The sequence below is a fragment of the Mesocricetus auratus genome, unplaced genomic scaffold (genome assembly GCF_017639785.1).
Source record: "Mesocricetus auratus isolate SY011 unplaced genomic scaffold, BCM_Maur_2.0 Super-Scaffold_100001, whole genome shotgun sequence".
Classification (NCBI taxonomy): Eukaryota; Metazoa; Chordata; class Mammalia; order Rodentia; family Cricetidae; genus Mesocricetus; species Mesocricetus auratus.
The window spans coordinates 10,928,636-10,943,887 of record NW_024429187.1 but is presented as its reverse complement, the minus strand read 5'-3'; the positions used below and the strand labels follow the sequence as shown (position 1 = coordinate 10,943,887).

The window sequence follows — 15,252 nt, the reverse complement described above, 5'->3', positions numbered from 1 at the left end:
CCTCAAAATTCAAACACAAAAATACCGATCTTCAGGTGATCCCCCCACCCCATAAAGAATGTATAACTACATGGGATCAGTTCAATCCCACTTACTCGAATCTTACCACTCCATAGCTGGGTTCAAGTGTTGCAGTCCTGACCCTGACGCACATCTGGCTTTCTTACATGATCCTTGGAGGACAGCACCTTCATCCCAGAACAGAACTAGACATAGAATATAGGCTGTTGCATGAGCTGTTGTGTGGGAGAGATCTGGGCCTGCTATCTTCAGAAGCTTAGCGATTAGTTATTTCCTGCTTGAGGAAGAAGAAAATAATTTATCTGCTTTGTCTTTGAAATAAACTCAGAGAATATCTCTGCGTTTGTTTGTCTCATACCTATTTGCACACACATCCTTTCGTGGTTACATTTCATCATTAATGAACGTTGTTTGCCGTGCCTTACAGCGTAAATGAATCTGAGCCTTCTTTTGAAGCAGCCCGAAGGTATTATTTCTATTTTCACCCAAGCTTAATAAGAATAACTCCCCCCCCCTCAGTCTTTAATCTCTTGTCCCTACTTCCCCTCTTTATTCCGGTGGTGTGCAGTCATTTTTAAGATGCCTACCATATTTCCAGTAGCAGTGGTTCGCAACCGTTGCAGACTGCTGAAGGCTTAATTCGTCAAGCCCATGCCTGCAACCCCGAGGCAGGGGGATGGGCTTGATTTCTAAATCATTCTTCCTTATACATTAAGTTCCAGATGAATCCAGGCTGGAGTGATAGCCTGTCTTAATAAACCAGAATTTCCCAAACAAATGGCTCATTGGGTCAACTGTTTTTGTTTCAGTGGGTCACATGCTTTTCAAGTTGTCTGAAAATCAAACTGTCTTTACTAAGGGCTTGGGGGCTCATTCAATAAAAACTCTAAGAACTGATACATGCATTGGTTGTATGTCAAATGCTATCTGAAAATGGTGCTGAGATGGAGAGCCCCCATGCGTTAGCTACTCAGAAACAAACGACCCTCCCCCAAACAAAACAACTCTGCAAAACAAAAACTAAAGAAACAAATGACCCTCCCCTAAACAAAACAACCCTGCAAAACAAAAACTAAAAGCTCAAGGAGGTTCTGGGCTTGATCCCCAACATCAGAAAATACTCCCCACACTAAGGGAAAGGGCAGGCAGATGTGCCAGACTTGGGGACCACTGCCTTCCTGTGTATGTAGCTATCTAGAAGATGACTGTCACACTAGACTGTAATGTCCTCTGAAGCCCGACAATGCCGTGCTTCCCAATGACTGTTTAGCTCTTCTCTTTTCTTCCTCTTAACCTTCCTCTCCGTTAACTGTAATCCGGTCATAGGACTGACATATCATGAACTAACTGTGGAGGTCTGACATTGAAGCTCGCCCACTCCCTTCCCCTGCCTGATCTCTTCATGTTCTGTTTCTTCAGCTCATGTATTTTGAAATGATTGCAAGTTGAAGCCTAATGTGTAAGCATATGATAAAACCTGTACTAAAAAAAATAGAAAGAGAGGAGAAATTTAATAGTTTTTATTTATTTTTTTGTATTCTCCCTTAAAATTTTGATTAGTTCTTTGAGAATTTCGTACAATGTATTTGAGCATATTCATCCTTCCTCCAATACCTCTCCTTAAAAATATTTTATATGTTTTGAAATGTGGACCTTGAATGTGTAATTTCAACATTTAAATGGACTCTTCTAGATATCGTTCTTCATTTTGAAATATTTACACATTATTTGACTTTTAAAAATATATTTATGTAATTAAGCAACAAATGTATGCTCCAATTCTAGTTTTAATTAATGTTTCTTAAAGGTCATTATAAAAAAAATCCAATGTTTCATAAAGGGCATTTAATACAGGCCAAAACATCTGCGGCTACTAAAGAGAGTGAATCATTAACAACCCTTTAATCTCAATTCAGAAAAGAAATTCTCTCTTACAGCTCATAACATTAATGTGTCAGCACAGGATAATCAAATCTTGCTCGTCACTTCTGACCCCTGTAACTTAAGCGGGTTATTTAATAAATTGCCTTCTGAGGTTGGCGGCCTTGGCCTTCCCCTCTTTTAGTTGCCTGCTTCTGTGCCTTACATTCTCTCAAGTCTCACTCCCCTTAGTTATAACAAAAGGCTCAGCACGGTACCCTGTGTAATCTGTGTTGTCTTTGTCCCCTCCCCAGCAGAAGCAGGTATTCTGTGGCTTATGCTGCCCAGAAGCCCTGGCTCCTAAATGCTACGGTGGAGGAAAACATCACCTTTGGGAGTCCTTTCAACAGACAGAGGTAACTTTGCTCACACAGGATTTACAGCAGGAACAACTGCTCGGGATCCATGAGCTTGGACCAGTTCTCACATTGAGGAGTGATGCCCCCAAAACTGAAGGTCATGACCGGAGATTGTAGAACAGTGGGATGGGACTATGTAGGTTGGTCATGAGTAGGTAAAAAGGGCCATGCCCACATATGTATGCTGAATCACGAGGGTTAACTGGGCAGAGCATGAGCTTGGTCATGGAGGCCTCCAGTGACTACGGTGAGCAGGAATATACCTCCCCTCCACCATCTTCCACAGGAAGGTAGACAAGATGGCCTGTGTCTTGAGCCACTTTCACAGTGGTGAGTCTCAAGATCCAAATCTGGGATCTTCAAAGTTAATGAGAATTAGGCAAGAGGAGAGGGATGCTGGCCAGGAGAGAAGGCAGGAAACATGGCTTCTTGAGAGGAGAATGTAAATTATTTGAGTCTTCCGGGGTCTGGGAACAGGCAGACAAAGGAGAGTCAGAAGGGTGAATCAGGTTGGGGAAACCATGAAGCCCATTTGGTATAATTGTATGTATTCCAAGGAGGAATTGCATGCTTTGGAAAGGGGGTACAGGGTGAGTGAGATTGGGCGTGTCTGAAATCCCAACACTTGGGAGGTGACAGCAGGAGGACAAAGAGTTACAACTCATTTTTGGCTATACAGCAAGCTGAAGCCAGCCTGGCTACATGGGATCCTATCTCAGAAATAACCCAAAGTAACAAATAAATAAAATAAAAAAACTAAAACTGAAAATGGAAAGGACTGCAAGGAAATATGACATTAACTTTGGAGGCTAAAACATCAGTCAGATTCGATATAGACACAAATCAGTCACATTAGGTATAGACAGACACACATCAGTCAGATTAGATATAGACACACAGGTTGACACAATCTGAACTGGGTCAAAGGGATGCAGAGGAGGAGGGATTTAGAAGAATCACTTAGACATATGCTTGGAACAGGCAGTAGAAATGTAAAAGAATAAATGGTTGAGAGAAAAGTTCTAGGATGATGGAAGCAGATGAGGAAGGAATCAAGATTGACTTGAGTATTTTAGAACCAATAAATAGTCGAGGGCCCGGGAGATAGCTCAGTCAGTAGTAAAATGTCTTCTTTGCAAGTCTGGGGACCCGAATGTAATCTCCAGAACCCATGTAAAAACATCCAGATGCAGTGGCATGTGTCTGTGCTCGAGCAGGACAGGGTGATCCCCAAGGCTTACTGGTCAGCCAGCCTTAACCTACTTGCTGGTATCCAGGGCAGTGGATAAAAAAATAGGTGGTTAGTTATCTGAAGAATGACACCTGAGGTTTCCTGACTTTCAAATAGGCACACAGACACACGCACCTACACAGACATGAACACGCACACGCACGCGCGCGCTCACACACACACACGCACGCACGCACGCACGCACGAACATACACACAGATAGTCATACACACATGCACCTGTGCCAACATGAGCATGCAATCCCACCTATACATATGAACGTGAACACAATAAATAAATGTGATAATTTCTCCAGCATCTCTAAGTCCTTTGCTTCTCTATCCCTGATGCACCTGTGCTGTATCCCCATTTTTTTTCTGCTTAATGAAACTTGAGTACTATCAGTCCTCCTGTCTCTCCTTCCTTAATATACATGACAATGTCCAAGGGCAGTCACTTACCCTGCCCTTGGCTGTGACGGACAGCCTCCTTCTGTCCCTTAGAGCCACCGTGAACCATCTCAATTAGGATCCTCCTTAAAATTCATTTTTGCAAACATTTTTTTCTTGGCCATTCCTTCATGGAATCTTCTTGGTTATTGTTTTTCTCATGTTGCAGGAGGTGCCTAGTCCTCATCCCCACCAATAGCACCTGAGAAAGCCCAGCTCTGTTGTGTGTTTGCCTTGATCCTCTTTTGAAGATGCTAGCTTTAAGTGTTTTAATAGACAAATCAACTTGGGTATACTTTTTAACAAACGAAATGATGTCTCAGATGTAAACTGTAATTGAACAAAAATCTGGTTACTTACTGTACATATAACCTCACACCGATACCCTCATTTATAGAAAGATGAATGGAAATGCATACTTATCTAGTCAAGGCTCACATTAACATGTTCAGTAGATGTTTTATTTCTGCCTAAGATACTAAACTTGGGATTGTGGTCAATGTGCAAATAATGATTAACAAGCTCAAAGACAAACCATGAATGAAGACTATTTATTCATTATAAAGAAGAAGAAAATTATATTGTTTGCCAGAGAATGGATATGGCAGGAGCTACTAAGTCACATAAGACAAACTCAGGAAGACAAATAGTGGATGATTTGTTATGCTTTGGGTCCTAGGTTTCCTTAAATAGAAAATAAAACCTTTTAACCATAAACGTGACATGAGAGTTGAAGGGGGACTAGGGGAAGGGAGTAGACTAGAGGAGGCCAAGGGACAGGAGAGAAAGGGAAAGGAAAGGGTTGGGAAGTAAAGAGAGGGGACAGAGCGGAGAGGAGGTGAGTGACTATCGTCAGAGTATATAATGCACTTGAGAGAATATCTATATTTCAAAAGACGCTGAATGCCGCTTCTCCCAAAGGTACAAAGCTGTCACCGACGCCTGCTCTCTTCAGCCGGATATTGATTTGTTACCATTTGGAGACCAAACTGAAATTGGAGAGAGGGTGAGCTATGTGTAATTGAACTGAGCAATGCACAAAAATCAGGAAAAGGTGTCTGCTTGTCTTTAATCCTCACAGGAGCACAGTGAAGTCTGGGGGCTTACCAATTGCACGCTGTCCCAGCGACAAGCACCAGAACGTAAGGACGGCAGCCTCTGGCACCACCATCCTTTGCGTGCCCATTGAGATCCTACTGTGCCTGTCGCAATGTGATAGCCACTCGGGACTTGTGGCAGCAGGTGGGGGTGGGAGAGAGTGAAACGCCCACTCCCCCGACTTTGACCAAGCACACTTTGGCTTACTGGTTCTGCCGATTTGAATTGCGTTGGAAACCGAAATGGCTTCTGATGGTTTCTTCCGTTCTCATCAACAGCTATTATTTTGTCAAAGTATTATTTGTCTTTACACTCCCCTGTTTTATGTTGACATCATGTTATTCTGAGCTGCTGAAAACATTTAGATCTGCTATCTTTATCACACTAATGATGAACAAAAATTGCAACCCTCATAGGTCCAAAGCTGTCGGAGGTCAAGGGGTAATGTGTGTTCTCTACTGTGATAACACATTGGTGCTGTGGATGATTTTGTCCTTGGCTCAGTACAGCTGAGGATACCAAGGCTAAGGAACCGAGAAATTTCCCAGTCAGTTTTGGCTGCTTAGGACCAGCCATCTTCTTAGTGACCATTCTCTGTTGCAGCTTCATATTTCATTTAAGAGGAGTAGCTTCATAGCATCCACAGGTGGAGAATGAGTACAATCTCCATCTATTGAACCTTCTATGAGGAATAAGGCAGAGAAAATTGTAAAGCTACACATGCCAGCCTGGTACATACTAGATGCTAAGTTAATGGGAATTATTAATTATCATTAATACTTCATCGTAAAAGAATATTGCAGTGGAGTGCTACTTGGTATAACTTGTAAGATCAAATTGAAACACTGTGTGTTGAGAGCTGGTGAGATGGCTCTTGCAGAAGACCCAAGTTCAGTTCCAGACACCCATTGAGGCAGCTAACAACCTCCTGTACCTCCAACTCCAAAGGATCTGACTCCCTCTTCTGACCACAGGCAACGTACACTCAGGTGCACATACCTACACACAGAAACACGCATAATTAAAAAATACAATTAAAAGCTCTGTAAAAAAAAAGGTGTGCATCAAAGTATAATTGAAGCAAAAATTAAAAACAGGGACTCGCTTGTCTTTGGCACTCACCAAGCATGCTGGTTTTTGTGTAGCAGAGCTCTCAATCAGTGTGAAAGAACAGGTAATGTGAATGGTCTAAGATGGTTGACGTTCGTCAAGCATTGGCATTAGAGAGAATTATCAGTGATGGTAAAAAATGTTTAGAGAGACTTGTGTTTTAAAGGTTAATTTTACCATCAGCTCCCTTATTAATGGTGAAAATGGGTGTTTCTGGCATTTCTTTTCCAGGGCATTAACCTGAGTGGGGGTCAGAGACAAAGGATCTGTGTTGCCCGGGCACTCTACCAAAACACTAACATTGTCTTCTTGGTAAGAACATGAACTTTAATTTTATTTCTACCTCCAGACAAATGGGTATTTAAAAGGTGAAGTCAGATAGCTGAGGGAAAGCTGTTTAATCTGCGGAATTACAGAGTAGAGATTAGCTAAATCCTCACAGTACAATTCAGTTCATCAACACACAAGATGGAGAGTTGGTAGATCCGGGCTGGTGTCCATGAAATTACAAAAAAAATAGCTTCAGGACAGTCTCATCAGTATCTTGAAATTTTATGCATTACTTACTCATTTTGTGTGGGAAGGGGAGGCAGTGCTTGTCTACCACAGTGCATGTGTGGGAGCTGGAGGACAAATTACCAAGTTGGTTCTCTCCTTTCAGCATCTGGGTGTGAAGGATCCAACTTAGGGTTGGTTGTTGGGCTTGATGGTAATCACTGCCAACGTCTGAACCTATTTGGTCATTCCCGGTGGTAGTGGTTTATCTGGGTTTCTTGACCACGAGAATCATTAATGAGGGAGTGTGGATGATATTGGATAATTGGGCAGAAATTCTCCTGTGCATTTCATGGCAACGAGATAAGGCTCAGAAAATAGGCATCTAAATAGACATTATGCTCCAATCATGTGCACTTCAGACTGCAGTTAAGAATTATGTGTGACTCCTAAAACAATAGCAATCCTCACTCAACACTAATAGAATCACCAATGTCTTGAAGATGCTCCAGGTGGTTTTCATGTACTTATAGAGTTCGTGGATTGTGTTGGTTATGATTTTGATCTGGTTTAGTTTGTAAAGGAGGTAGGGGCCAAAATAACAGCATGTATATGTAGTATGAATTCTAATTGGTCTTATTAATAAAAATCCAGAGCCAGCTATATGGGTAAATGCTGAAAGATCAGAGAAGCAGAGTAGCCAGCCACTAGTTCTCACCTCTACTTGACTCTTCAGACCAAAGGGGTGATCCTGTCTCTATGAATCCTCAGACTGAATGCAATGAGCTCCTGTCTCCTCCCACCTTACATTCCTCTCTCCCAGCCAAGTCACTTCTATCTCCACCCTCCTATGCTAGGATTAAAGGCGTGTGACTCCTAAGTACTGGTGTTAAAGATGTGAGCCACCACCGCCTGGCTCTCTTTCTCTTTTAGACTGGATCAATCTTGTATAGCCCAGGCTGGCCTTGAACTTACAGAGATCTGCCTGCCTCTGCCTTCCCAGTGCAGGGATTAAAGGTGTGCACCACCACTGCCTGGCCTCTGTGGCTGACTGGTGGCCAGCTCTGCACTCTGATCTTCAGGCAAGCTTTATTTGTTAAAGCACAAACAGCATATCACCACACTATATAACATGTATAACATGGAAATTTTAGACTCCAGCAGAGAACGTAAGCTTGTCCCTCTCCTGGGCCATTACTAGCCTTCATTTGTAAATATGCTCATAGAGGGTTTAAACCCTCTAAAGGTCAAGACCCCTTTTGGGGGTCAAATGACTCTTTCACAGAGGTCACCTGAGACCACTGGAAAACACGGATATTTTTATACTGTGAATTATAGCAGTAACAAAACTGTGGTTATGAAGTAGCAGCGAAAACAATTTCATGGCTGGGGGCCTCCACGACAGGAGGAGCTGTATTAAAAGGTCACAGGGTGCAGGAGGTTGGGAGCCACTGTTTCAGACATTCAATTCCCTCTATGTCTTGAAACTCTTCAAAGTACAGGCCGGCTTTGGAGTTTCCTGCTGAATTAGAATCCATTTAGAAAAAGAATCTAGATGAATTGGAATTCTTTTTTATTATTACTTCTTATTTAAATTAGAAACAATCTTATTTTACATATGAATCCCAGTTCCCCTCTCCCTCCCATCCACCTATGTCACCCACTGACGACCCTCCCCCGAATCCCATCCCCTTTTTGCTTCCCAGAGAGGGTGAGACCTTTCATGGGGGATCATCAAAGTCTATCACATCGTTTGGGTCAGGATCTAGGCCTTCCCCCATGTGTCTAGGCTGAGAGAGTAACCCTCTATGGGGAATGGGCTCCCAATGTTCATTTGTACACTAGGGATAAATACTTGTTCCACTATCAGAGGCCCCATAGACTGCCCAGGCCTCCTAATTGAAACTCACATTCAGGGGACCTGGTTCAGTCCTATGCTGGTTTCCCAGCTATTAGTCTGGGGTCCATGAACTTTCCCTTGCTCAGGTCAGCTGCCTCTGTGGGTTTCCCCAGCCTGGTCTTATGACATCTCAATTCAGAATTGTGTGGAAAATTGACCTGGGTTCCTGTAAAAACTCATTTCTAATTTGTGTCTTTTTCCATATGAAAAATTTATTATGCAAATGATTAGGGATGTTTGGTCTGCCTAACAAAAGAGGCTCTGGGTCTTACAGAGACCAGAAGTAGAAGTGTGTCAAAAGCAATCAGTCTATCCCTATAGTAGTTACCTGAAGTTTTTAGCCCGGTGGTTGGCTGGTAATCCTTATAATCAAACTCTTGTAGCATTGCTGCTGGGAGCAGGAGGTGAACCCTGCCAGTGGTCTCCTGAAGAGTACTTAAGTCTTTTTCCCACTACCAGCATGGGAACAGTGTATCTCCAGATGATTTATATTGCTACACAAACTGTAGTTTTTAAGTAATCTGTCTTCTAGAAAAGCAGCCAGAGCTCTTGACCCCTGAGCCATCTCTCCAGATCCATCTGTGACAATTTTGTTTTTGTTTGTTTATTGAGGCATGGTTTCTCTGTAGCTTTGGAACCTGTCCTGGAACTAGCTCAGTAGACCAGGCTGGCTTCAAACTCACAGAGATCCTCCTGCCACTGACTCCTGAGTGCTGGGATTAAAGGTGTGAGCCATTTTAAAAAATGCTACAATTTTACAAAGCAAGTTATTGGGCAGCAGGAAGACAGATTAACCTCTTAGATGCTCTGCTTCATGGAATGTCTTAGAAATAGTTGATATTCATAAAAATGACCCAAAACATCAGAATAACTTTGAAACATTTCAATATCATGTAAAAATGTTATAATATTTCAGAAAATTGTCACTAATCAATTTCATTTCATTAGTTTCTAAAATAAATTCATAAACCCAGATAACATACCTGTATGTTAGGCATCTCTACACACACACACACACACACACACACACACACACACATATATGTGTGTACAATGACTATTTTCTTGCTAGCTATTCTATTATCTAGAATATCCCTGCCTTTTTACGGTTTAAATAAACCACTGTAGGCTCCTATCAGTTACTAAATACATTTACATAAAAGCCATCTGAGGATATCCATTAATTCACCCATCTCTCTCTGACTATGGTATGATGGGGAAGTCCTGTGTATATGTCAATAAAACACTGCTGGTCAATAGGGAAGCAAGATAGGTGGGACTAGGAGTTGAGAAGGATTCTGGGAAAGAGAGACATGACAGAGACAATGTAGCCCACCAGAGAAGTAAGACGTCTGGACCCCTTTCTCTGATAAGAGAAATATTTAGATTAACAATTATGGATGAAATACTTAAGTCAGAGATAGCCAGTAAGAAACCTAGCAAACGGCCAACAGCTTCATAATTAATATAGCATCCTGTGTGTTCATTTGGGACTGATGGGGCTCTGGAACCAGGCTGGTGGTAAGGCTGCACTCAACAATGGTATCTTTAGAAAGTGACTGTTTAATTACTTTACTAATGCTTAGTTTTCATCAGACTGTTCTTAAATGCTTTAATAAAATCATCACTTATTGCTTCTGTTTATTGAACAGAGAATAATTCAATGCTGAATAAATATTGAGCTAATTGTATTACTCCATAGTAGCTGTACATATAAACTGACTCTAACTTCTAAATATAATTGCTTTATTTCACTGTCTACATAATCAGTCAGGTTTTTTTGTGTATAGAGAGCAGGATTATGCTAAATTCTTTCGGAGTTAAAGTTTGTACATATGTGAGTATGTACTCCAGTATGTGGAATTGATGGAATAAGAATCCAGATACTCCTTCCCTGGGCCCACATGTAGACACCAGCATGCATATTAAACAAGTAGGAGAACAACCAAGAAATAAATGAAGCAAAGAAGACGTGTTCCAGGCACCCCCAGTTCTTCACTGAAAGCCTGGGTCTGAAAAGGAAATCAATGCAAGGGGGGAACAAGGATATCTATTAACACTGGGACAACGAGAAGCCCTGGGAAATGTGGCCAGCATCAGAGAGAGAGAGAGAGATTTTGCTTTCCCTTCACTTTCATCTACCACCTGTCCCACGTTTGGGGCGTGGACAGTATCGTGGGTTCACCCCTACATGGGTCATGTTGCTTTTTCTCATTTTTTAAATTGGCTCTTTGGAGTCTGCTCATCTCCCTTCCAACTCCCCATGCTGCAGGATGACCCATTCTCTGCCCTGGACATCCACCTGAGTGACCACTTGATGCAGGAAGGGATTCTGAAGTTTCTCCAAGATGACAAGAGGACGGTTGTTCTTGTGACTCACAAGTTGCAGTACCTGACACATGCTGACTGGGTGAGATTCCCTGCATTTGTGTTGCAGTCATGTCCGAGAGACACCAGGAAAGACTTCCAGAGACCAAGTTAGGTTGTTTGGCCACTTCCAGGTTCTGCTGTGGTTTCTGCTCATGCTCTCTTTCTGTAGATCATAGCCATGAAGGATGGGAGTGTGCTAAGAGAAGGGACTTTGAAAGACATTCAGACCAAAGATGTGGAGCTTTATGAACACTGGAAAACTCTCATGAATCGACAAGATCAAGAATTAGAAAAGGTAAGAAGGGTCAGAAAGTTCTGTGTAGTTACTTGATGTGTGGTATCTGTCTTCTGAAACTCAAGATGAGATGCTCCCTGCTCTGTGACAGCTTCATAAGATGCACACTGTTCTGTGACAGATGTCTTCTGAAGCTCAAGATAATTGTGTCCTTGCATACAGTTATTGAACAGGCTACTTTGAACCTACTACATTTTTGTTATGAGCACTCTTCCCACCAGCCTGGTCCCACAGCTGAGTCACCCCAAATGAACACTCAGAGACTTATATTAATTATAATACTATTAGCAAATGGCTTGGGCTTCTAATTAGCTAGCTCTGTCTTGTTTTTCTATTTTTTATTTAAATTAGAAACAAGCATGTTTTACATGTCAATCCCTCTCTTCCTCCCCTGCCCCCCACTAAACCCATGTCTCCTCCCCCCATGCTCTCAATTTACTCAGGAGATTTTGTCCCTTTCCCCTTCTCCGGGAGACCATGTATACCTGTCTTAGGGTCCTCCTTGTTTCCTAGCTTCTCTGGTGGTATGGGTTGTAGGCTGGTAATCCTTTGCTCTATGTCTAAAATCCATACATGAGTGAGTCCATAGCATGTTTGGTTTTTTGTTGCTGGGTTACCTTGATCAGGATGGTTTCTTCTAGTTCCATCCATTTACCTGCAAATTTCAAGATTCCATTGTTTTATTCTGTTGAGTAGTACTCCATTGTATAAATGTACCACATTTTCTCTATCAGGGGCTGGAGAGATGGCTCAGCCGTTAAAGGCTAGGCTCACAACCAAAAAATTTTTCTCTATCAGTTTTTCAGTTGAGGGGTATCTAAGTTGCTTCCAGGTTCTGGCTATTACAAATGATGCTACTATGAGCATAGTAGAACAGATGTCCTTGTTGTATGAATGTGCATTTTTTGGGTATATGCCTAAGAGTGGAATCCTGGATCATGTGGTAGACTGATTCCCATTTTCCTGAGGAATCTCCACACTGATTTCCAAAGCGACTGTAGGAGTTGCCACTTCCACTAGCAGTGGAGGAGTATTCCTCTTTCTTCACATCCTCTCCAGCATAAACTGTCTTTGGTGTTTTTGATTTTAGCCATTCTGACAGGAGTAAGATGGTATCTCAGAGTTGTTTTGATTTGCATTTCCCTGATGGCTAAGGATGTTGAGCACTTTCTTAAGTGTCTATCAGTCATTTAGACTCCTCTATTGAGAATTCTCTATCTAGTTCTGTACCCCACCCACTTTTTAATTGGAAATTTTAGTGTTTTGGAGACTTGCTTCTTGAGTTCTTTGTAAATTTTGGAGATTAGCCCTATACTATACTCATTACTTCAAGCTCTAGAGCTTGAAGTCAGGGATGCTGATGCCTCCGGAAGTTCCTTTATTATACAGGGTTGTTTTGGCTATCTTGGGTCTTCTGTTTTTCCATATAAAGTTGAGAATTGTTCTTTCAAGGTCTGTGAAGAATTGTGCCGGTATTTTGATGGGGATTGCATTGAATCTGTAGATTGTTTTTGGCAAGACTGTCATTTTTTCCTATGTTGATCCTACCTATCCAAGAGCATGGGAGATCTTTCCATTTTCTGGTATCTTCATTAATTTCTTTCTTTAAACACTAAAAGTTCTTGCTATACAGGTCTTTCACTTGTTTGGTTAGTGTTATCCCCAAATAATGCTATGTTGTTTGTGGAAATTATAAAGGGTGATATTTCTCTGATTTCTTTCTCAGCCCATTTATCGTCTATATATAGTAGGGCTACTGATTTTTTTAGTTGATCTTGTATCCTGCCACTTTGCTGAAGATGTTTATCAGCTGTAGGAGTTCCCCCATAGAATTTTTGGGTCACTTATGTAAACTATCATATCATCTGCAAATAGTGAAAGTTTGACTTCTTCCTTTCCAATATGTATCCTCTTGATCTCCTTTTGTCTAGCTAGAACTTCAAGTACAATATTGAAGAAATTTAGAGAGAGGGGACAGCCTTGTCTTGTTCCTGATTTTAGAGGAATAGCATTGAGTTTCTCTCCATTTAGTTTGATGTTGGTTGTTGGTTTGCTGTATATTGTTTTGTGTGTGTGTGTGTGTGTGTGTGTGTGTGTGTGTGTGTGTGTGTGTTCAGGTAAGTTCCTGTTATCCCTGATCCCTCCAGGATCTTTATCATGAAGGGTTGTTGGATTTTGTCAAGGGCTTTTTCAATATCAAGTGAGATGATCATGTAGTTTTTCCTTTGCAGTTTGTTTATATGGTGAATTACATTGATAGATTTTTGTATGTTGAACCATCCCTGAAGCTCTGGGATAAAGCCTATTTGATCATGGTGGATGAATTTTCTGAGGTGTTCTTGGATTTGATTTGCCAGTATTTTATTATTTTTGCATCAATGCTTATGAGGGATATTGGTCTACAGTTCTCTTTCTTAATTGTGTCTTTGTGTGGCTTGGGTACCAAAGTAATTGTAGCCTTGTAAAAAGAGTTTGGTAATGACTCGTCTGCTTCTATTATGTAGAACAATTTGAGGAGTATTGGTATTAGCTCTTCTTTGAATTTCTGGTAGAATTCTGCACTGAAGCCATCTGGCCCTGGGCATTTTTTGGTTGGGAGACTTTTAATGATTGCTTCTATTTCTTAGGGATTATAGGTCTGTTTAAATTGCTTATCTCTTCTTGATTTAACTTTGGTAAATGATAGCTATCCAGAAAATTGTCCATTTCCTTTAAATTTTTGAATTTTGTGGAGTACAGGTTTTCAAAGTATGACCTGAAGATTCTCTGAATTTCCTCAGTGTCTGTTGTTATGTGTCACTTTTCATTTCTAACTTTGTTAATTTGCATGTTCTCTCTCTACCTTTTGGTTAGTTTGGATAAAGGTTTGTCTATCTTGTTGATTTTCTTGAAGAACCAACCCTTTGTTGTATTGTTTCTTTGTATTGTTTTCTTTGTTTCTACTTTATTGATTTCTGCCCTCAGTTTGATTATTTCCTGGTATCTATTCCTCAGGGGTGAGTTTGCTTCTTTTGGCTCTAGAGCTTTCAGCTGTGCTGTTAATTCTCCAGTGTGACTATTCTCCAGTTGTTTCATGTGTGCACTTAGTGCTTTGAATTTTCTTCTTAGTACTGCTTTCAAAGTGTCCCATTGGGTATGCTGTGTTTTCATTTTCAATGAATTCTAGGAAGTCTTTGATTTTTTTCTTTACTTCTTCCTTGACCAAGGCATGGTGCTGTTTCATGTTGTTCAATTTCCATGAGTTTGTAGGGTTTTGGCATCTTGTGTTGTTGTTGAATTTTTACTTTAAAGCATGGTTGTTTGGTAAGATACAGGGGATTATTCCAAGTTTTTTGTACCTGTTGAGGTTTGCTATGTTGCCAAGTATGTGGTCGATTTTAGAGAAGGTTCCATGTGCCACTGAGAAGAAGATATATTCTTTTGTGTTTGGATGAAGTGTTCTATAGATGTCTGTTAAACCCAATTGGGTCATAACTTTTGTTAGTTCCTTTGTTTCTTTGTTAAGTTTCTGCCTGGTGCTCCTGTCCAGTGGTGAAAGTTGGGTGTTGAAGTCTCCCATTATAACTGTGTGAGGTCTTATGTGTGATTTGTGTTTTAGTAATGTTTCTTTTATGAACATGAGTGCCTTTATATTTGGGGCATAGATGTTCAGAATTGAGATTTCTTCCTGACAGATTTTCCCTGTGATGAGTAAGAAATAGCCCTTGTCATCTCTTTTGATTCATTGTAGTTTGAAGTCTAATTTGTTAGATAATAGGATAGCTACACCATCTTATTTCTTGGATCCATTTGATTGGAAAATCTTATCCCAACCCTTTCCTCAGAGGTAATGTCTATCTTTGAAGTTGAGGTGTGTTTCTTGAATGCAGTAGAAGGATGGATTCTGTCTTCGTATCCATTGTGTTAACCTGTGTCCTTTCATAGGCAAGGTAAGAACATTAATATTGAGGGAAATTAAAGACCACTGAGTGTTAATTCTTGTTTGTTTTGGATTTGTTGTTGTT

The 15,252-nt window shown here is 41.0% G+C and overlaps 1 protein-coding gene across 6 annotated transcripts in view; it reads left to right on the top strand.

Annotated features, from left to right (window-relative positions):
- The window catches only part of Abcc9 (ATP binding cassette subfamily C member 9), a 117,631-nt gene that overhangs the window by 61,747 nt on the left and 40,632 nt on the right, over window positions 1–15,252 (top strand). For 4 of the 6 annotated variants that reach the window (XM_021228884.2, XM_040743539.1, XM_005072923.4 and 1 more), the window contains 6 exons: window positions 449–487; window positions 2,196–2,297; window positions 4,902–4,986; window positions 6,420–6,500; window positions 10,856–10,993; window positions 11,123–11,248. In XM_021228884.2, the coding sequence (XP_021084543.1) occupies window positions 449–487; window positions 2,196–2,297; window positions 4,902–4,986; window positions 6,420–6,500; window positions 10,856–10,993; window positions 11,123–11,248 (571 nt within the window). The remainder of the gene's footprint in view (window positions 1–448; window positions 488–2,195; window positions 2,298–4,901; window positions 4,987–6,419; window positions 6,501–10,855; window positions 10,994–11,122; window positions 11,249–15,252) is intronic. The other 2 variants (XM_040743540.1, XM_040743541.1) reach the window with 1 other exon arrangement.